The sequence below is a fragment of the Trichoderma reesei genome (genome assembly GCF_000167675.1).
Source record: "Trichoderma reesei QM6a unplaced genomic scaffold TRIREscaffold_1, whole genome shotgun sequence".
Lineage (NCBI taxonomy): Eukaryota > Fungi > Ascomycota > Sordariomycetes > Hypocreales > Hypocreaceae > Trichoderma > Trichoderma reesei.
This window is the reverse complement of record NW_006711148.1, coordinates 2,608,547-2,628,293: the sequence shown is the minus strand read 5'-3', so window position 1 is coordinate 2,628,293 and position 19,747 is coordinate 2,608,547. Positions and strand designations below refer to the sequence as shown.

General features: G+C 55.9%; 4 protein-coding genes across 4 annotated transcripts; 2 read left to right on the top strand and 2 right to left on the bottom strand.

Annotated features, from left to right (window-relative positions):
• Window positions 1–2,946: 2,946 nt before the first annotated feature.
• On the top strand, window positions 2,947–8,013 carry TRIREDRAFT_2050 (uncharacterized protein; the record flags this gene model as incomplete). The annotated part of the gene is made up of 5 exons (XM_006960885.1): window positions 2,947–3,546; window positions 3,666–5,111; window positions 5,166–7,418; window positions 7,487–7,836; window positions 7,905–8,013. 5 exons carry the CDS (start codon window positions 2,947–2,949, stop codon window positions 8,011–8,013), a joined length of 4,758 nt encoding a protein of 1,585 aa, XP_006960947.1.
• Window positions 8,014–9,638: 1,625 nt separating this feature from the next.
• TRIREDRAFT_53105 (polymerase) lies at window positions 9,639–14,328 on the bottom strand (the record flags this gene model as incomplete). The annotated part of the gene is made up of 5 exons (XM_006961305.1): window positions 9,639–11,399; window positions 11,453–12,744; window positions 12,799–13,771; window positions 13,832–13,935; window positions 14,034–14,328. The coding sequence occupies 5 exons, from the start codon at window positions 14,326–14,328 to the stop codon at window positions 9,639–9,641; spliced, it is 4,425 nt and encodes a 1,474-aa protein (XP_006961367.1).
• Window positions 14,329–15,386: 1,058 nt separating this feature from the next.
• On the bottom strand, window positions 15,387–17,236 carry TRIREDRAFT_53133 (uncharacterized protein; the record flags this gene model as incomplete). The annotated part of the gene is made up of 2 exons (XM_006961304.1): window positions 15,387–16,745; window positions 16,802–17,236. Coding segments are annotated over 2 exons (1,794 nt in total), but the record flags the coding sequence as incomplete, so codon positions are not given.
• Window positions 17,237–17,794: 558 nt separating this feature from the next.
• On the top strand, window positions 17,795–19,156 carry TRIREDRAFT_54615 (uncharacterized protein; the record flags this gene model as incomplete). The annotated part of the gene is made up of 4 exons (XM_006961762.1): window positions 17,795–17,837; window positions 17,940–18,070; window positions 18,204–18,737; window positions 18,854–19,156. 4 exons carry the CDS (start codon window positions 17,795–17,797, stop codon window positions 19,154–19,156), a joined length of 1,011 nt encoding a protein of 336 aa, XP_006961824.1.
• Window positions 19,157–19,747: the final 591 nt, after the last annotated feature.

The window sequence follows — 19,747 nt, the reverse complement described above, 5'->3', positions numbered from 1 at the left end:
AAGTGTTACGACGGGCCGGGCTTTTCGGAGCCACAGAGGCAACTGTCTCGGCGAAAAAAAGAAGGAAGGATAACGAAGGGAAAGCATTGGCATCAGGTGATGGCGGGCTGCCTCTTTTGCTGTATCTCCCACGGGTTGTGTGTAGGACAGATAATGGTGTCGTGGCGGGGAGAAGTTGGGATTTGTGTTCAGCGTGTAACATTCTTCTTTTTTTGGCGAGTCGAAGATCTTGGCTATCAGATGAGTGAACGATATGAACAATGAGTTTCGAGAGCGTTTAGGAAAGTGCTTTATTGTTCAGAGAGGAGCCATGTTCTCTGTATTAGCCAAGAGGTACTTTGAGTTGGCATGTCGACATCCTCAACCTCTAAAAGTCTTGATGAGATACCCTGCACGTTTCAGACAGTGCCTCGTTGAGAGATCTTGCACATGGCAGCAAAAATTCAGTAAGACAAGAAATATCAATCAGAGCACAGAGAGATTGGCGCTAATAAACAAGGAGACTAGAGCCTGGAGATTCTAGTGCGAGAAAAAAAAGTTATGAGGGGAAGCATAGACCAGAGAGAAAAAAAGACACTGACCAAGAGAAAAAAGAGCATTGGGAATTTTTTTTCTTGGGCGGTAGGTTGCTGGGTACCTTGGTACTTGGGTAGATGCACGCCCCTGGGGTACGTTGAAGGTGTTTGCTTGTAGGAAAGTGAGGTGAAAATGAGATTAGAAAAACGGCCGCTGGATTCTGATTGGTGTTTAGTGGGTGTGTTAAATTGGGGAGGCGTTTTGGAGGGACAATTGGGAGGCGTTTTGCTGGGCTTTGAGGTGGTTTGAGATTTCGGTACTGTTGAATGAGTGAGTGAGTGAGTGAGTGAGAAGAGTGAGAGTGAGTGTATGGCTTTTTTTGATGTTGTTATGAGATGTCGGGTTTCTGTAGTAGTGAAAGAAGCTGCCACTTCTCTGTGATTTACTGCGTGCTTTGTTGTTCAATCAGGGGACACAGTCATGGTGATGGTAATGTGGCTCAAAGAAATTGACCTTGAGTGGTGGCTGAGGACGTGTGCCGGATTAGAGAGAGGTACGAAGGAGTAAAAGTGACTGGAGGGCATCAGTCCTGATTTCTGGCACTTAAGCCACGGCGATGCAGTGATTCTCATTGCCTGGCACACTCTGAGGCTGACTGATGTCACATGCCATTCGCTCTCTTTTCACTCAGGACTTGAGTTTGTGTGCATACTTAGGTAATACTCGTACGGTACCTACTAGGCACCAACGCCACATGTATGGCTGAGCTTAATACCCAGGAGGCGAACTGATTTTTTACTTTGATTCTTCTTCTGCACAAGTTGCTGCTTATCAAAGACGAATCAGAGTCGTGACACGGTTGGCATCTTTTCTTTGCGGTTGTTCGGTCATGGAGTCGAGAGTGAAGAGGCGAAAAAGAAGAAAGAAAAAAAAAAAAAAAAAAGTCGAGATGAAGTCCAAGTCACGTGGTGATACCGCCCAAGTGAACAACGTCAAGAAAGGTCCATCCAATCCCGATGATCATTCGTCAACGCAACTGCCAATCACATTGGATATACCTACGGAGTATTTGATGCGCCTGCGAGAATGGCTTCTTTGAACCTCTGCCATCGACGAGTTGGGTGAGTGAAACAGCATTTAGAAGCAGATGCAATGTGGGCTCGGGGAACCGTGGTCGAGGCATCGCTGAGTCAGGTCTCCAGCACCGCCCTGAGGCGCATCACGGCGTGCGCGTGGAGACGGTGAGCAGCAGGTCTGCAGGATAAGGCACCTCGTTCAGTGCTGACTCTTGTCATCTAATGTCCTAACTCCGTGACGATACGATACAGAGGAGATGTGTGTGTATGTGTGTGTGTACGACCTTACCTACCTCATGACAACTCAACGGGCTCAGCATCCCCGGAGAATGTGGCCAGATGCCGCCTTGTTTGCCGCCTTGAAGCTCAAGTTTGTTTGCCCAAAGGGCGGGCTAGGTAGTTCTTGGTGACTACCTACCTTATCTGAGGTACCTAAGGTAGGTATTAGCCTGCCTCATTCAGTGACTCCCAGCAGAACCTTTGAAGGCTTAAAATCCGGGCTTGCCAAGCCTCGGCTTACATACCTACCCTGTGAAGCTTCCCAGCCTTTTCCTCCAGCAACAGGCTCGTCTCCCAAAGCTGGTCTGGCCAACTCGAACCAAAAGTGAGCTTCGCTTCGACAGTGAGGCCGGACTTCTGATAGTACCGGTACCTAGTCTTGCACCGCCGATTCGCACCAGGCTCAAGTACCCCTACCGCCGACCCCTCCAAACCCCAAGTGGCGCCCCAGCAGGGAAAGAGCCCGCTAGCGCCACCCCTCTGCCTCTAAGGCCGCCCCTTCCGCCCACCACATCATATTTCCTGCTGCCCAAAATTTTTACGCAGCCTCTCCTCTCCAACCCTCACCACTAAACATCAACCAGTGGCCGGTGGAATCTCCTCTCTCCTGGCCTCTTTTTTCCCCTCTCACGGCATTGGACCATCTTCTGCAGCTTCGGTAGCTGAAGATTGTTCTCTCTGCTCCTTTTCCCTCAGCCGCCGCGCGGGATCGTAGCCAGTCGCAACCGACGGACAGCCTACGGTCGTTTCCCCCACCCGGTCGCTTTTTCCTCCATCCTCTCGCCCTTCGTCTCAGTCGAACGAAGCGAATCCCATCTCCTCTCTCGGTGTCCTGGATCGTCTGTTTCCTTCCGAGAACGCTCCTTTATTCAGAGACTCGACACGGATCGCTGAGCGTATTCTCAACGAGGTCTCCAGAACCAGTCGTCTCGGCCGTTTCTTCTTTTTTCTCTTCTTTCGAAAGCCTTCGCTTTTTTTTTTTTTCGCCCCGCCGATCTCGATCGAAAGAAATAAAAAAAGAAGAACAAACACCACCGATCCTTCGATTCTCGCATCGCGAACCGCCGCTCCCCATATGACGTCGCCTGCGAACCAGCAGACCCCGATCCCGGCGACCACCACCAACGCTCCTACGGCACCTTCATATGCCTCCGCAGCAGGTGCGCCAAAGAAGCCCGCTCAGGCGCCTGTAGTTGCGTCCGGCTCCAACGCCCCCCTGGTGGTCGGCTCGTCTGCCCCTACGGCTTCGGCACAGAATGCCAAGGCTGCCTCTTCGCCATCTCCAGTGAACGGCAAGCAGCCCGTCCCTCCTGCGGTCCCCACCGTCGCCCGCAGCTCCTTCAACGGCTCCGGCCCCGATCACTTTCGAAAAGGCTCCGTCACCATGGCTGCCAACGGCCCCAGCGGCTTCGTCCCCAACGGCGGCTCCATTGCCGGTGCCAAGTCGGGCATCCAGTTCGGCTACGACTCGCCCGCCATGGGCCACAGCACTCCCCACGTCGGCCACTCTGCGCCCATCCCTGTCCCCGATGCGAACAACCACCACCGAGTGCCTTCGCCCGCGCACTCTCCGGCCCCTATCCCGCAGCCCTCCGCTAGCGGTGGCCGACCTCCCTCTAGCCTGCAGCAGCCGACCAACCAGATGACCTTTGGCAGTCTCGGCAGCGATGGCGATGTAAGCTCCAAACTTTTCCAACGATATCCCCTCTTTTGTCTTCTCTGTTCCTCAAGCCCTTGGCCCTTGGCTGTTCCACGAAGAAGCGGACAAAGTGCTAACCTGACGATGCTATCCAGCGCCACATGAGACAGGGCTCCGTCCCCCCGAACCCGAACCTGGCCAACCAGTCAGGCGCACACTTCCGCCGCGAGTCGAGCCATTCCGTGCAGAGCGACAGCAGCCGTGGCAACTTTGGTCCTCAGAACAACCGAAACCGAAACTCGTTCAACCCGCACGCCACCCAGTTCAACAACCAGATGGGCTTCCCTCCCCAGAACCAGTTCCGAACTCCTGGCCAGAACCGCGGCATGCCTCCGTCGTTCCAGCCTAACCCTCGAGGCTACCCGAACTCGCCCCAGCCCGCCCGCAGCCCGGCCCTCGCCAACCTCGTGCCCTCGCTCCCCGGCACCCCGAACATGCCTCCGGCGACGATGCAGCCTAACATGGCCATGCCGAATGCTCCTGCGTACCACTACCCGCCACCGATTCCGGCTTCTCACCAGCAACAAGTACAGTACCCCTTTCCTGCAGTAGCCGCCAAAATGCATTCCAAGCCCAGTTACAAAAAGTCAAAGAGCCGTCGTGAGTACGACAGGCACTTTAGCCAGGGAAGTCCCTTGGACACCGCACATGACGCCCCTACCAGCGCCGCTTGGCCGCAGCAGCAACAGCAGCAGCAGCATCACCAACGCCGCTTTGGTAGCCAAGGCCAGCGTGCAGATACACAGTGGCGTGCCCACGACAAGAACAACATGCGTCCGATTTCGAGTGGAATTCAAAAGGACGGCCCTTCCTCCCCCTCTCTTCCTCTTGTCGACGCTCCACTCAGTCACCCAAACTCGCTTGATCTTTCTCCTGAAAACGGAGGTTTCGAACTTTGGCTAACTTGGAAGAATCAGACTTACGGTTTCCCCCCGCAGCAGATGAACCAATATGGCCAGCCCATGACCGTGCCGTACTACGGCGGCGCCATGCCCTACATGGGCCCTCCCCAGCCCGGCGCTCAAGCTTATAACCAGCAGTTCGCGCCCCCTACTTTCCACCAGCAGAGCCACAGCATGTCCCGAACGCCCTCGCAGCCTGAGCGACCTGCTAGCGCCAGCCAGCCCAGCCAGCCGGCCATTGTCTCGTCAAACCCCAAGGCTCTCAACGCCCAGGCCAACCCCAACAGCTTCGTCAAGCCCAGGAAGAGCGCCGCGGTTCAAATTAAGAATCTTGCCGGCGAGGTGGTTGATACCTCTACTTTCAAGCAGCCCGCTTCTCCTGTTCCCGCCCAAACTAGGACTCCCCCCGTTATCGCGGCATCCACACCGCCTCAGCAGAAGCTCGACGCGCCCAGCCATGCCCGCACCGACAGCCAATCGCCCAGCAAGACAGCCAAGGAGATTCAGGAAGAATTGAAGGCCAAGATTCAGGCTGAGATTCGCGCTGCTTCAGAAAAGGCGGCGAAGCAGGAGGCCGGAGCCAAGGCCGGAGCCGCTGAGGACGCCAGCGCCAAGAAGGCTGAAGCTGCGGAAGCAAAGGTGGAGGAGAAGACTGAAGCAAAGGCGGAAGCCCAGCCAGAGGTCAAGGCCCAGCCTGAGGCGACACCCGACGTCAAGCCCGAAGAGCCAAAGGCCGAGCCCGCCGAAACCAAGGCCGAGGCAAAGGCTGAGCCCCAACCCGAGGCCGCTGCCAAGGCTGAGGCGCCGGCGCCCGAGAAGGCGGCTGAGAAACCTGCCGAAGAGCCCGCTGAGAAGGCAACTGAGAAGGCGGCCGAGAAGCCCGCTGAGACGCCCGCCGAAGCTCCCAAGGCTGAGGAGCCCCCTGCGAAATCGGAGGAGCCCGCCAAGAGTGACGAGCCAGAGGAAGACGAGCTCGAGCGCATCATTCGGGAGATGGAAGAGGCCGAAGCCAAGCGCGAAGCTCAGGAGGAGGAGCATCGTAAGAAGAGGGAGGCCGAAAAGGCAGCGCAGAAGGCCGCCGAGGAGGCGAACCAGAAGAAGAATGCCGAAGAAGCGGACCGCAAACTGCGAGAGCAGGAACGCGAGATGGAGCGACTTGAAGAAGAGAAGGAGAGGCGACGTGAAGCCGCCGAGTCCTCCGGCAAGACCCTCTCCGTCGCTGAAGCTCTGGCTCAGATGCGTAGTGGTAACGCCCCGGACAAGAAAGACGAGCCCGCCTCTGTCGAGGCCGTTGCCGACAAGCTTGCCGACTTTAGCATCGCCGGCGACAAGTCTGGCGACGCTGCCGGGCAGAAGGAGAAGCGAGTTGCCAAGCCCGCCGCCCTCAACCTGGCGCCCATCAAGACCAGCGCCGTGGAGCCTCCCCAGCCCAGCGCCGCGCTGCAGTCTCTCAAGTCGGCTCGTTTCCTGCAGGTGATGGACCAGGACATCTACCCCGAGGGCATCAAGTCCCCCAACCCGGCTCTCAACGCCGCCGTCGCCAAGAAGGGCAAGACGTTCAAGTACGACGCTGCCTTCTTGCTCCAGTTCCAGAAGGTCTTCACCGAGCAACCTTCGCTCCAGTTCCACCAGCAGATTAAGCAGCTGATTGGCGATGGCGACGGCAACCGCTCTGCATCGCGCGGCCAGACGCCCAGCTCGGCCAGACAGGGATCCCGCGGAGGAGGCGGCTTCCCCGGCGGCTCCTTTGGTGTCCCCGGTGGGCGCACTCTGCCTCCCGGCACCACGTCCGCCGACCGCATGGCCATTGCCAGCGGCGCCCTGCCGCGGCCGCAGGTCAACCCGATGGCGTCGTTCCAGCGTCCTGGCGCTGCCTTCCCTGCCTCGTCGTCCATGTCCCGTACCTCTTCCCAGAACATGCGCAACAACCTGCCCAACTCCCCACGCCAGTCCAGCCGATCCACCCGCGGCAGCCGTCGCAACGACATGGCTGCCAAGGAGGCCCAGGCTGCTAAGACCATGCCTCTCACGGCCGGCCAGGAGGTCAAGCCCATCACCGTCTCGGCCTCTGGATGGAAGGCCAGCAGCCTGGGTAAGGCACCCTCTGCCGCCACTCCTCAGCCTGGCCAGCTCATGGACCCGGAAATGGTTCAGCGAAAGGTCAAGGCCGCTCTCAACAAGATGACTCCGGAGAACTTCGAGCGTATTTCGGAGCAGATCCTGGCCATTGCCTCGCAGTCCAAGGATGAGACGGACGGCCGGACTCTGCGCCAGGTCATCCAGCTCACCTTTGAAAAGGCCACCGACGAAGCCCACTGGGCCTCCATGTATGCCAAGTTCTGCAAGCGGATGCTCGAGACCATGAGCCCCGATATTCGCGACGAGAACATCAAGGACAAGAACGGCAACGTGGTCAGCGGCGGCAACCTGTTCCGCAAGTACCTCCTCAACCGATGCCAGAAGGAGTTTGAGCGTGGCTGGACGACCAACCTGCCCGAGGCTCCCAAGGACACCGAGGAGGGCGAGAAGAAGACTGGAGAGGCGGCCATGCTGTCTGACGAGTACTACGCCGCCGCCGCCGCCAAGCGACGAGGCCTCGGTCTCGTCCAGTTCATCGGAGAGCTGTTCAAGCTGGGCATGCTTACTGAGCGCATCATGCACGAGTGTGTCACCAAGCTTGTCGATTACAAGGGAATGCCCGACGAGGCCGAGATTGAGTCTCTCTGCAAGCTGCTGCGCACTATTGGTGCCAACCTCGATGAGACGGACAAGGGCCGTCCTCTGATGGACATTTACTTCCAGCGTATCCAGGGAATGGCCGATCTGCCCGAGCTTCAGAGCCGTATGAGGTTCATGCTTATGGATGTTATCGACCTCCGAAAAGCCCGCTGGGTCTCGAAGGAGGGCAACAAGGGCCCCAAGACTTTGGAAGAAGTCCGCGCCGAAGTGAGTATCTCCCCTCTCTACCACTTGTCTTTCCCAGCGCATCATCATACTAACTCGAGTGAACCTAGGCGGAGGCTCAATCAGCTGCCAAGGCTCAGGAAGCGGCACGAACGAGCCAGCGTGGCGGTCCTGGTGGTGGCCGACCCCCTGCTGGACGCGGCGATGCTCGTGGCTTCTCCGGAAGCTTCAACCAGCCCAGCAACCAGGTGGGCATGGACGACCTCCGACGTCTCAAGGGCTCGTCTGTCAACAGGACGTCAAGCTCCAACGTCACCCTTGGTCCCACATCGATGCTGTCCTCTCGTAGCAACAGCGGACGGCGGTTCGGACCTGGCGGCGCTCTCGGCCGTGGTGGCGATGACTCCAACAGCTCGTCTCGCGCTGGAACCCCCGGGCCTACAAGCTCCAATGCCTTTAGGTAAGCATGAAGCAGCACTCCCTTGTCTCACCACCAACATATCATACTGACTGTGTTGTTCTCTGCAGCTTGCTAGCCACTATGGATGATGGCCACCCGGCCTCCCCCCCGTCTGCTGGACCCTCGCCCCTCATGGCCAAGGCGGTTCCCGCCACGGACAAGAAGGACAATGAATGAAAAAAAGACATGAACGCTTTTCTTTGTTCTCGGTGTCTTTGCATTTTTTTGGGGGGGAGGGAATAGACTCGGCGGGGCTGTGTTTTCTCTTTTCTTGCATTTACAAGGCTTTGATGCGAACGTTTCACCAAAAGTTTGAGCACGCATTTTCTCCCGCGATACCTTTTGCCCCATAGACCATTTGACCCAACGAGTGGACAGATGAGGCCTCCCTCACAGAGGAGGAGAGAGGGTGCATATTCTTTTTTTTTCGCCTTGTTTTTTTTCTCCTCTTTCCTATTATCTACTGTATTCCGGACTAGGGATTCACCATGACTTTCTTATTCATGACTGTGTTTATAACTTCTTCTTAATGTCTGTCCCCTTTGGTGTGCTCCAAAATCCTTTAATGCTTCGTGGCTCGGAAAATGAGAGGAGGAAACAGGACACAGTTGATGGTCATCTCATCTGTCGGCGCAAAGGAGGGGGGGGGGGGGGGGGGGGGGGGGAAGACGCGAGGAACAGGATCACGGATGCGATGTCCCCGTCATTCCGAAAGTTACCAGATGGTAGAACGCCCACATGCGGGGAAAATGGGAGGGAAAAGGAAAGGGACGATTCATGTCTTGAAGAGGTTTTTGATGATGATGGTGGTGGTGGTGGTGGTTATACTTTGTTTGCCGAGACAAAAATTGATGATGGATGTATCTATGAGAGAGAGAGACAGAGAGAGAGACAGAGACTGAGAGAGAGTGCATGGTACAATGCGATGTGATTTGGAACGATATGGTGCTGGTCCTGTTGTTTTTTGGTAATACTTGGCTTTTAATTGAATGAGTCTGATTGTAATTGTGAGTGAACAAAAGTCTTGCTGTGATGTCTTGCTGTGTTGTACCTGAGGATATCGACTGTGTTTGATCTGTGTTGTATTTTAAGTCTCGTGAAATTGTGTATTGTCTTCTTGTCTTGGTGATTGATAGATGGAAACTTCTTCACTGGAACGCAGTCTTAATTCCTCAATATGCTGCTCTCCTACAGTAATTCTCACCTCCTCTGTTCCTGATAAGAAGAATCTTTGTCCGAGGCATATAACGGCCAGTGGGCACCCATACACACCTTAAATAAAGTTGATCAGTCAAGAGCGTCGTCTCGTTTCACTACAGTATTTTTTTTTCTTCTTCAAAGAACATATATATATATACGTCGTAGTCTCTGCTCCGCCCAAGTCATTCAAGTGGCATTCGCTCTCAAAAAAAAACAAAGGGTCAACAATGTCATGAACAAGTCAGTGCCTACTGTACTCGAAAAAAGGTAGGTATCCTCCTCCTCCCATCGCGAGCGACTCACAAACATCACACGACAATTCTCCTTCAGCATTCATTGTCCACAGAAAGACACAGCATGATCGCCCTTTTTTTTTGCAAAGCACTTTCGAGCTATTTATCTTAATCGAAGCGCCTGTAGCCATTCATTCCAATCATCTCCAGTGCTTTTTCCATAAGACTAAAACAAAAGAACCAACCATCCATTGCCATGCAAGAATCGACTCAATATACCTACTCAATCCCCCCCTCCCTTCGCATAGTTATTACCAACCTATAAACATTCTGTCATAAACATACACCTCCCCCGGAGCCCCTGTCCTCTCATGAAGCAGCAACTGCAGCAGCAGCAGCAGGAGCCATCATCTTGCTAAACCCAAGCTTCGAAAAGAGCGAATCCATGGCAACCCACTGCCGGCCACACTTCTCAAGATACTTGTCCACCACCGTCTTGACCGTCGTAAAACGCACCCGGTTGTGCTCCGCCAGCGCCCGAATCTTCTCCCGCTCCTGCGCAGAAAGGTCGGTGTTGCTGGCATCGCCCGCCTTGGCCTTGGCTTTATCCACGTCCCATAGGCTGGCAAAGTACACCAGCTGGTTGTACATGGCCTTCTCCGTGTACTCGTACTGCATCTTGCCGCCGCAGTCGCGTGCCAGGCCCTTGGGCCCCAGACAGCATGTGCCGTAGACGCTCATCTGCCGCGTGCGGTTGCCGCACTGCGGGTCGTCGCAGACGAGCCAGCCCTCGTAGTAGCGAGACGTCTGCAGCCGCACCGCGTGCTCGACCTGCGCTACGACAGACAGCGTGGGGAGGACGGCGCTGCAGCCGGGGCAGATGACGCCGGACGCGGTGACGCGATCGGGAGATCCCGTGAGACCCTCAAAGTCGGACGAAGCTTTGCACTTGCGGCAGCGCAGCTTGAGCCGCTTGCAGTCGACGAACCGCACCTCGTCGGGGATCTGAGACTCCAGGGGATGAATCTCGAGCTGATCGCTCGAGCTGCCCGACTGTGTCTGAGTCGACGTGTACCGGCGAACGTCCAAGCCCAGCTGCTCGGCAAGCTGCGACGTCGATGTGCCCGCAATGTTGGCACACAGACGCTCCACGGGAGGGAAGATTTGCTTGGCAATGTACCAGTCCACGTCGGGCTGCAGGCTGGGATCGGCCTTGAGGTCTGCCGGAGAGTAAGCACGCTTCGGCGCCGGCTCCGAGCTCTTGCTGGTGCCCGTGATGACGTAGGAAATCACGTCTCCCTTGCGCACGGTTTTACCCCTGAGCATGTCGCGGAGAGCAACTTGCACCTGGGGCATCGAGTCGGCGTTGGGGTACTCCTTGGGACCCTTTCCGAGCTGCGTGTAGATGGTGTACTTGGCCACGGGAATGGAAAACTCGCGCATCTTGGTGGCAATGTCGCGCAGGTACTCGTGGATGCGGGCCACGGCAACCTCAATGTCGTCTCCGGACAGGATCTCGTCGAGCAGATGCTTGGACACTTCCTTGGACAGGGCGCAGTACTCACGACGCCGCATGTCCAGACCCTTGACCTCCATCTTCTCGATGAACTTGCCGTCCTTTTCCACCAGGTTGATGGCTGCATACTTCTTCTTGGCCTGCAGCAGGATGCGCCGGAAGACGTTGTCAATGTCAATCTCCAGCAGCCGGTACTGCTCGTTGACGGCCTTCTTGAACTCGTTGCCGACCTTGAAAGCGTCGGCCACGTTGTCCACGTTGGCATTGATCATGACCGAGTCGGTGTCACCGTAGATGACCTGCAGCGATTTGCTCTCGGCCAGATCCTTGGTGCTGCGGAGAATCTCTCGACCCTTGTGCGTGGTCAAGATGGCCAGGGGGCGAGCGTAGAAGCGGGAGCGGGTGTATCCTAGACAACCGTACATGGAGTTGGCCGTCAGCTTCAAGGCCAGCTGCTTAATGTCCCAGGTGGCGAGCTCTTCGGGTGTGGCCTTTTTGTCCTTCATCAGATTCTTGACTTGGCGACGGCGACTGACGAGCGTAGCAATAAGTCTCGGCAGGATGCCCTGTTCTTGGTTGACGGGGACTTCGGGCACAGCGTCTTCATTATCAGCCTGATGGGGAAGTGTTAGCGCTGAGCAATGACGAGCAGCCCGAGGACTCTTACCGATGCTGTTCTGTCCACCGTGGTGAAGCAAATGTTAAACTCTTGGATGATGGACGGGTAAAGGGAGTTAAAGTCCATGACGAGAACAAACTTGTCGTAGAGACCTTTTTCTGGCTCAAAGACGAGACCGCCCTTGTACTTGTCCTTCTTCTTGCCATCGCCCGCTTCTTCATCGCCATTCTCCTCCTCGGCCTTTTGCCGTCCCTTGAACGTCTGCTTGTCGGGGCAGATGTACTTGTTCCGGTGAAACTCGTGGAGGAGAATGTATTCGTTTCGCTCGGCGCGGGTACCGGTCAGGGTACGGGCCCAGGAGTTGCCGGCCAGGTTCGTCAGGACCTTGGTGAGCGGCAGCAGCTGCACACTGACTGCCAGAGCGGCAATGTAGTGCGTGTCAGCTTCCATGTGCGTCACGTAGTCCATCAGGCCCTGGCTCTCCTTGGCCCAAGTGTTGAGGGCGACCTCATTGTCAACATCACGGCGACGGTTGTCCCCCGTGAGGTACAGGCTGCACATTTCCGTCAAGCTCCAGGTCTGGCACTTGAACATGGCAGACTTTCCCGCATCGTTGGCGAGATCGCAAAGCAACCGACCGGCAATGACCTGCCGCTCCGCAAACACGTTGCCGCCAACCTTGCCAATGGAGGACGGCCACTGCGTTCGCCGCAGTCTTCCGAGCCTTGACCACTGATGGACCTTTTTCTCCAGCAGGCGGTTCAGCAACACACTGTAATCGACGCCTTCCAGCTGGTGGCCGAGAATCACATCGGGATCTGCCACGTCCACCTGAGCCAGAAAGTAGCTCAGCACTTCAGACTCCTGTTTCTTCAAGACAATCGGACCCCTATTTCTCTTCCTTGCTAGCGTGTCGAAGCCCATGGGGAAAGCCTGCCCGTGCGGCCGAATGACGGTAAATGTTCTGCAAGGAAGCTTCTCGGCAGGAGTGGTATCGCTCAGAGAGACCTTGTCGTAGACTCGCGCGCTGATGGCAATGATTTCCTGCTTGTTCTCGGCTGCGTTGAAGGCCGTCCGAAGGGCGATGCTCATCAGGGTCAAGGGGGGCATGTCCATGTTGTCAGAGTCGCTGATGGTCGACACCATGTTGGGGTGTTCAGCCAGAACCTCGAGCTTGCAGTGCGAGGCGTTCTTGATGGCACCAAAGTCGGCATCCTGGATCTTGAGCCAGCAAGGACCCATGATGTTCTTCCACAAGACAAACTGTTCGAATAGGGCAGTGTTGGTGCCAAATACGTGAGAAAATGTCTCTCCTTTCGTATCCATGTTGAGGGCCGGTTCTAAAGACAAAAGGGTCAATAGGCTACCAAACATCGAATTTGGGCTTCACATACTTGTGTAAGGATATAGAAGCTTCATGTAGTCTGCTTCCTTGGGGATGTCGGGCAAGTCAAAGGCGTATTTCCGCTGGCACTTTTTGATTTTGTACATGCCAACGTTCATCTTGGTCATGAGCTCATCCACCTCGTTGTAGACATCAGACATATCGACTTCATCTCCCGTCTCTTCGCCATCTCGGAGACGCTGCTGGCGAGGCAAGAAGTAGAGCTTCCGCAGAATGTTGTCAATCTTGACAAAGCAACTGACGTATGATTGCGTCTTCTTGTTGAGCACTTTGCCAAAGAGACAGAGGCTGCCGTTGACCTCCGTGTAGTCGGTCCAGAAGAAGTTGAGAGATCCATCTGCCTCGATGGCGTCCCTGTGGTCTATCTTGCCGATTCCTTTGGGCTCCGACATGGAGCTGCTCACGACGTTGAGCTTCTCTGTGAGCTGGTTCCAAGATGACGCATCCACTGAGGTGTCAGGGGCCTTGACTGGAGATGAAGTCGCTGCCGGCTCTTCTTTGATGATTTTCCTCACTGGCCGGGAAGCTGCCAGGTTGACACTGGCAACCTTGACAGCGCCAGCATGAGCAACCTCCATCATATCGTCATCGTCGTCACTTTGCGGCTCCTGCTTTATCTGGGCCTTGCGCTGGGCGACCTTGGCAGCGGGGGAGGAGGGTGCCGGGTCGCTCATGGGAAAGTCGGCCGTACCCATGGGCTCGTCATCGATCAACGGCGCAAGACCATCGTCGTCGTTGTCGTCGAAACTTGGAGGGGCGGGATCCGGTGATGGCAGTCGTATGTCAACCCGCTTCTGCTTCTTGAAGCTGGGCTCTGGCGCAGGAGACAAGTCTCTAGCTTTTCTTCGCTCGCCGCCTGACCGTTCGGCTTTGGGTGCCCTCGGGGCTGGAGCGGGGATGTTGGCATCGACCTCTCCGAGGAGGTCGGCCAGGAAGTCGTCGTCGGCCTTTGTCTTGACAACCTGCCGCTGTGTTAGGCCATCTTGGGGGATTCATATAAGGTGCCGCATACGGCGCCATACCTTGGGCTTGGGCTGGGCTTTACCGGCGCCCTTGGTGAAGTATTCGCTGATGCTTCGATCGTTGGCGTCTCGCTTGGCCTGCTCTTCGTCACGGCTCTTCTTTGCTGCATGAATAACCAGTGTCAGTCTCCTCACGATGTAATGTCCAGAGGCAACAGTGGCCGTGCAAACAAACACCCATGCGCCCATTATCGAAACTCACCCGCTTTGCTCGGCCTCCCCCGCGTCGGCAGCTCATCGCCTTCGCTGTCCGACTCGTACGGCCTCACTCGATCCCAATCCTCCCGTCCGTCGTCGGCATAACCCTCGCCATTGTCGTCCACCACAAAGTCGTCCTGATTCAGGCGGTCCCGCACAATCTCCTTGTATCCGGCCTCGTCCACCTCGTCGTAGAGATTCGCGACATCCTCGACCTGGTAGCTCTCAAAGGCCTTCTTGCCCGCCTGGCGGAGGGCCTTGAGCTCGGCGAGCTTTGCCCTGCGGTCGACCTTGGGCATGGCGGGAGAGGGCTGCTGCTTTCCGTCGAGGTTTGGGTATCATGAAAAGATGGAATTGGAAAAAGAGAGTGAAAGACGAGACGCAGGCATCGACAAAAGCGATTTGCTTGTGGTGGTGGAAAGAGATGGACAGAGGCAGAGAGAGAGAGTGTGTGTGTGTGTGTGTTGTAGATTTGATCTTGTTGGAGGTCCCGGCTGTTAGAGGCCTGCCCAAGAGGAACCTCGATGCGTGCCCTATCTAGTACACACCAGCAGGTACCGCGCTCAGGCACTGCTATCAGCAGGAAGCGCGTCTTTACGCGTGTGTCGCGTTGTTGCTTGACGCGCTAGACCAGGACCTTAATTGCAACGTGGGGCAGCTCTTGAGTGGCTCTGCTTATGCACTCAGGCAGCGATATCGAGCTATCGGGGCCGTCTCAACCACCCTCGATCTAAGTCCAACATCTTCTAATACCTCCATCACGACCCATACACACGAGGGAGAGCAGTTATTGGACCAAGTGGTGGTTGAAGAAGAGAATCTTGTCATTCTAGAAGAGCCAAATATGCCTACTCATCAATGCTGAAGCCAGCCGTCTATATTCCGTAGTGTACAGAGTCTCCATCTACCTATATCATACACTCATAAAATGTACATATTTTACATGTGGTATCCAAGTCAATCTTTTTTGCAGATGGTTCTACCACCCGCTGGCATCCCGGCCTCTAGAATCCCATTCGTCATCCTCTTTGGCACCCCATTGCCTTCTAGGCTGTCGTTCGTTGCCCTCTCTGGCACCCCAAGCCCTCCTTGGCTGCCTGTCACCACCCTCTTTAGCACCCCACGGCCTCCTGGGTCGTCTCTCCTCACCATCCCTGTCACTCCAAGACCTCCTAGGCTGTCGTTCGACATCTTCTTGGGCTCCCCACTGCCTTCTGGGTTGTCTTTCGTTAACCTCTTCGGCCTGTTTCGTGGTGTTCCAGACAAAGTCGCCGCCCGGTCTGAACCCAGTATCAAACGAGTTCTCATCACTCCCCTCCTCACGTGCTTCGTCTGCGACGCCTCGGTCAGACTTGCGCAGATTGGGCTCCCGCTCCTCACGGTTCGAGTAGAACTTTTGAATCTCGCGGTTGATCTTGGCACCGACCACGCGGAGCTCCTTTGCGTCATCCTCGGGAAGCATCTTCTCGTTGATGACCTTGTTGAACGCACTAAACATGTGACGAGCCAGGGCAATGACCTCGCGCTGGCTGTTGTAGAGCTCGCCCGGGCTGAGTTTGCTGCCCTTGGCGTTCTCCTTGAAGAAGTGGTAGTGAACCTTCTTGTAAGGCTCCCAGAGATGGGCCAGGGCATTTGTTATCTGCAAGCCATAGTCGCGCTTGGCGCCCTCTTCGTCTCCCTTCTTCATTCGTTCGCGATAATGGTAGTGGCTGACGAGAGCAACGCGTAGATACAGTCGAAGAGTGTGTATGTCAGGCACTGGCAGGCGTGTAAGCATGGATTCGAGCACCCGATTCGCGTTGTCAATGGCATTGGTGTTGATGTTGTCGCGGACGCAAGTCTCCATGGCGATGCGGTAGTGCTTGCCATCGATGTACTCGTCGGGCATGAGGCTCAGGATGGAGGAAGCGTGGCCACTAGCCTTTGCGACTTTGAGCATGCCAAACATGCGAAGCCAGTTGTCATTGTCCGGCACGATGCCATAGTGACGGACCAGAAGATTCCAGTACTTGATGCCACTTGTCGTAAGCCTCGACGAGGCAAGCGTCGTCAGGATCAAGGCCAGGGTATTCCGGCCAGGGATGGCATAGACGGCCTTGCTCGAAGGCAATCTCTTTGCGACACCAGTAACGGCAATCTTCTCCATTTGACCGTCTTGAAACGCATCGGCGCCGGGATCCTTGGCCAAGTTGGGAATGCTCATGGTTTGGTAGAGCAGGTCGAGCACTTCTCTCTTGTCTTCCCTGTCAGGGGAGAGGAGCAGGACACGACCCATGGCGCACACCAGTTCTTCGTCAATGACCAGCTGCGCCTTCCTCCATTTGTCAATGACCTCGGACCAGATGCTCTTTGCCCGATCCACAGCCTTTCGCGCATTGGCAGCTTCCTGCTCCGGCGTCACGTCCTTCATGTCGCGGATTGCCTGGTACCGCAAGGCATTCAAGATGGTGGTATACGTATAGGAGGTGGGGGCGCGGGTGGTGTCGTTGGCTGTCTCGGCGATGAGAAACATGGAGTCGAGGTCGCCGGCCCTTGCGCAGACGTTGAGAACGGCGTTCATGTGGATCGAGTTTGGCTGCAGACGCTTGTCGCTGAGGAGGATGTTGTAGTGCTTGACGGCCTCGGCAACGGCAAGCTTGGGGTGCTGGGACTGAGCGCAGCCGCGGAAGATGATGGTGAAGGTCTGGACGTTGGGCAGCTGCCCTCTTTTCTTCATCTACAGAGTCTGTTAGCACACTGAAATACTTGGGGCTGTGGCTTGGCTATGCTTACATCGTTGTAGAGCTTGATGGCGTTCTTCAGCTGCTGCTTGCCCAGCAGGTAGTTGATCAGGTGGTTCCAGGCAACGACAACCTGGCGGTCCTTGCCCGCCGTCTTGGTGAGGAGCAAGGCCTCGTCAAACCTGTCCTTGGCGAGGGCATCCTCCACATACTGGGCAATCTTCCAGGGGTCGTCCATGTGCTGCAGCTGCTTCTTGACGATGCGCTGCAGCCGCTCAAAGTCCTTCTTCTGGGACGCGGCCGGATCGAGGGGCTCCAGGGTTAGAGTCCGAGGCGCATCGGTCCGTTCGGTGCTTGGGGCTGCCACTGAGGCATAGCGTCTGCCGGTCTGTGGGAGAGAAGCCCAGATGCCTGCAGCTTCGGCGAGGGGCCTGCTGCGAGACGAGGCCTGGACGGCCCGCCGCAGACACGCTGCGCAGTTGGCCATGCCCGACATTGTGCGGTAATGAAGCGGCAAATGAATACGATGGCAATGATTCAACAGCCAACAGGAGGGCGAGAATAGAAAGAGTATCAACCAAATCACTGCAAGAATAATGTCGTCTCCTCCATAGTGTACCTACTTGTACAACCTCGTCTGCGCCATCACGAACCTTGTCTTGGATGCTCTCTCAGAAAGAAAAAAGTGAGCGCCTCTTATCTTATCGGCCGCCCACTAGAACAGGGATATCCCGCCCCAAGACGCACTAGGCCACTCTCAGTCTAGCACTGCCGCCCCGTCAGCCTCTTCTCAGACACCGCCAGCCAATCACAGCCTGCAGCCTTGCCTCCCATCTCACTTCTCCTTCAGCTTTAAACCTTCCAGCAAAAGACGCGACCAAATAAGAGGCCAAACCATCTGCATCCTCTGGTCTCTGCTCTGCTCAACATTATACCTTTCCTTCTCTCTCTCCTCCTTTTCTTCTCCCAAATCGTCAATCTCACTCAGAACCCCCGGTCCCCTTGTTCTCTCCATCAAATTCCATCCTCAACCAAAACACCAACCATGGCGCCCGTTGCCACTGAATTCGAGCGCATCATCCATACCGGTACGCACTCACTCGAACCCGTTTTCGCGCGTCTGCCTCTTCTCCCGCCTCGCATCCTCGCAATTGCCCTCCTCTCAGTCCAACATGCTAACGGCCTCGCAGCCCGAGAGCGCAAGCGCAATGAAGCCCTCGCCGACAAGATCTTCTCCAAAGGCCGCCGCCAGAGCGCGCCCGCAGGCCTCAAGGCTTCCCAGCCAGGAGGATCACTCGCCAGCCGAGTAGGCGTCAAAAAGGTTCGCAGATGATATTTTTTTTCTTGCTGGAGAACGAACGAACGAACGACGACAACGGACAAGGAAGAACAGGACAAAAGACTGACCCCCTGGATGCTTGTTTGAAAAACAACAGAGCCAACCCCAGAGCAAGGCCACACCTCCCTCGGCCCTGCGTCGTCGAGCAAACGGCAACGCCGGCGACGTCAACGGCGAATGGACGCACGACCTGCACACCTCCGTCAACCGCCCCGACCTATCCAACCTCCCGCTCAGCTCCCGAATCACCCTCCCCGGTGCCACCACCACCACCACCTCCCGCAAGGCCCCCCCTGCAGCAGCAGTGTCCTCCAAGAAGAAGTTTGCCAGGCTCAGCGCCGCCGTCGACCGCATGGACACGGACCCTTCCGTCCGGCAGCAGGTCAACGTCGTCCCGCAGAGGGCAACCCAGCGGATAATACCCGACGCGGGCATGACGATCCGCGGGCTCGCCGGCCCGTTCGCCGTCATGGCGCAGAACTTTGCCCCGGGGACGACGGCCGCCGACGTGGAGAGCGCCATGACGCCCGTCGGGGGCGAGATGCTCAGCTGCGAGGTGGTCAAGACGCATCCGTTTATGATTGTCGAGATGGTGTTTGCGTCGAGGGAGGGCGGCGAAAGGGTGATTGAGACGTTCAACAACAAGACTGTAAGCTCCTGCCTCTATAATATAAACAATTCTTTCTCTGCCCTTTTCTTTTCTTTTCTGGGTTTACCTTTCTTCTTCTTCTTTTTGTCGCTAACTCCCCTTTTCCCACATAAAAGGCCGACGGCAGAATCCTCAAAGTCTACCCCAAGCCAGGCGGCTACAAGCCCCCCCGCGACTCCCCCTCCTTATCAGCTTCCTCCTCAGGCGGCCGCCAACCGTCCTCCACCCGCGCCCAAGTCGTCGACGGCTCCATGGGCTTCCCGGAGAACGACCTCATGGCCACGGACAACATGCCCCCTCGCTCGCGAAACAGCAGCAACAACAGGCTAAACTATCACAACACCAACAACAACAACAATGACAGCGCACAGAGGCGCGGCCGTGGATTCCAGAGGGGCCACTCGAATAACGGACGCTAGAGGCGTTCGCATTCGCGTTCGCATTCGCGGTCGTGGTCGAGGGACGACGTTCGGGGCAGGAGAGGATATATACCTTATTGATTTTGTTTTTACTTGAGTTGCTCGAGGGCGACTTTAGAAAAGAGGCCTTGTCTCTTTTCTCATGCTCTCTTTTTTATCAAGATTTTCGTTTCGATGTATTAGTTCTGTTTTAGGGTACGGGTTTCTGGGTTTGGGTGAGGGCAACGGTGAATTAATCGAGCGTGCTATTTCTTCGAGTTGACCTTTCGAGGGGCAAGGATCTGATAGTGTCCTTCAGGTATGTAGCAGTAGTATGGTAGGGAGAAATAAAACTTGCAGTAAAAACACTTAGACCTTATCATTGCATTTCACCTCAACACCTCAACAGGGAATCTCTCATCATTCATATTCATTCAATTGCAATCTCTTCCTACTCTCTCATGCACCCGTCCGCCATGCTCCTTTTGTCCTACTCCTTTCCTTCTTCTTCTTCTTCTTCTTCTTCTCTCCGTTATTCATGCCTCCCACAAAGACACAACACAATGCAAAAAAAATGCAAATCTCCATCCATCCTATCCTTGAAAGCCACCC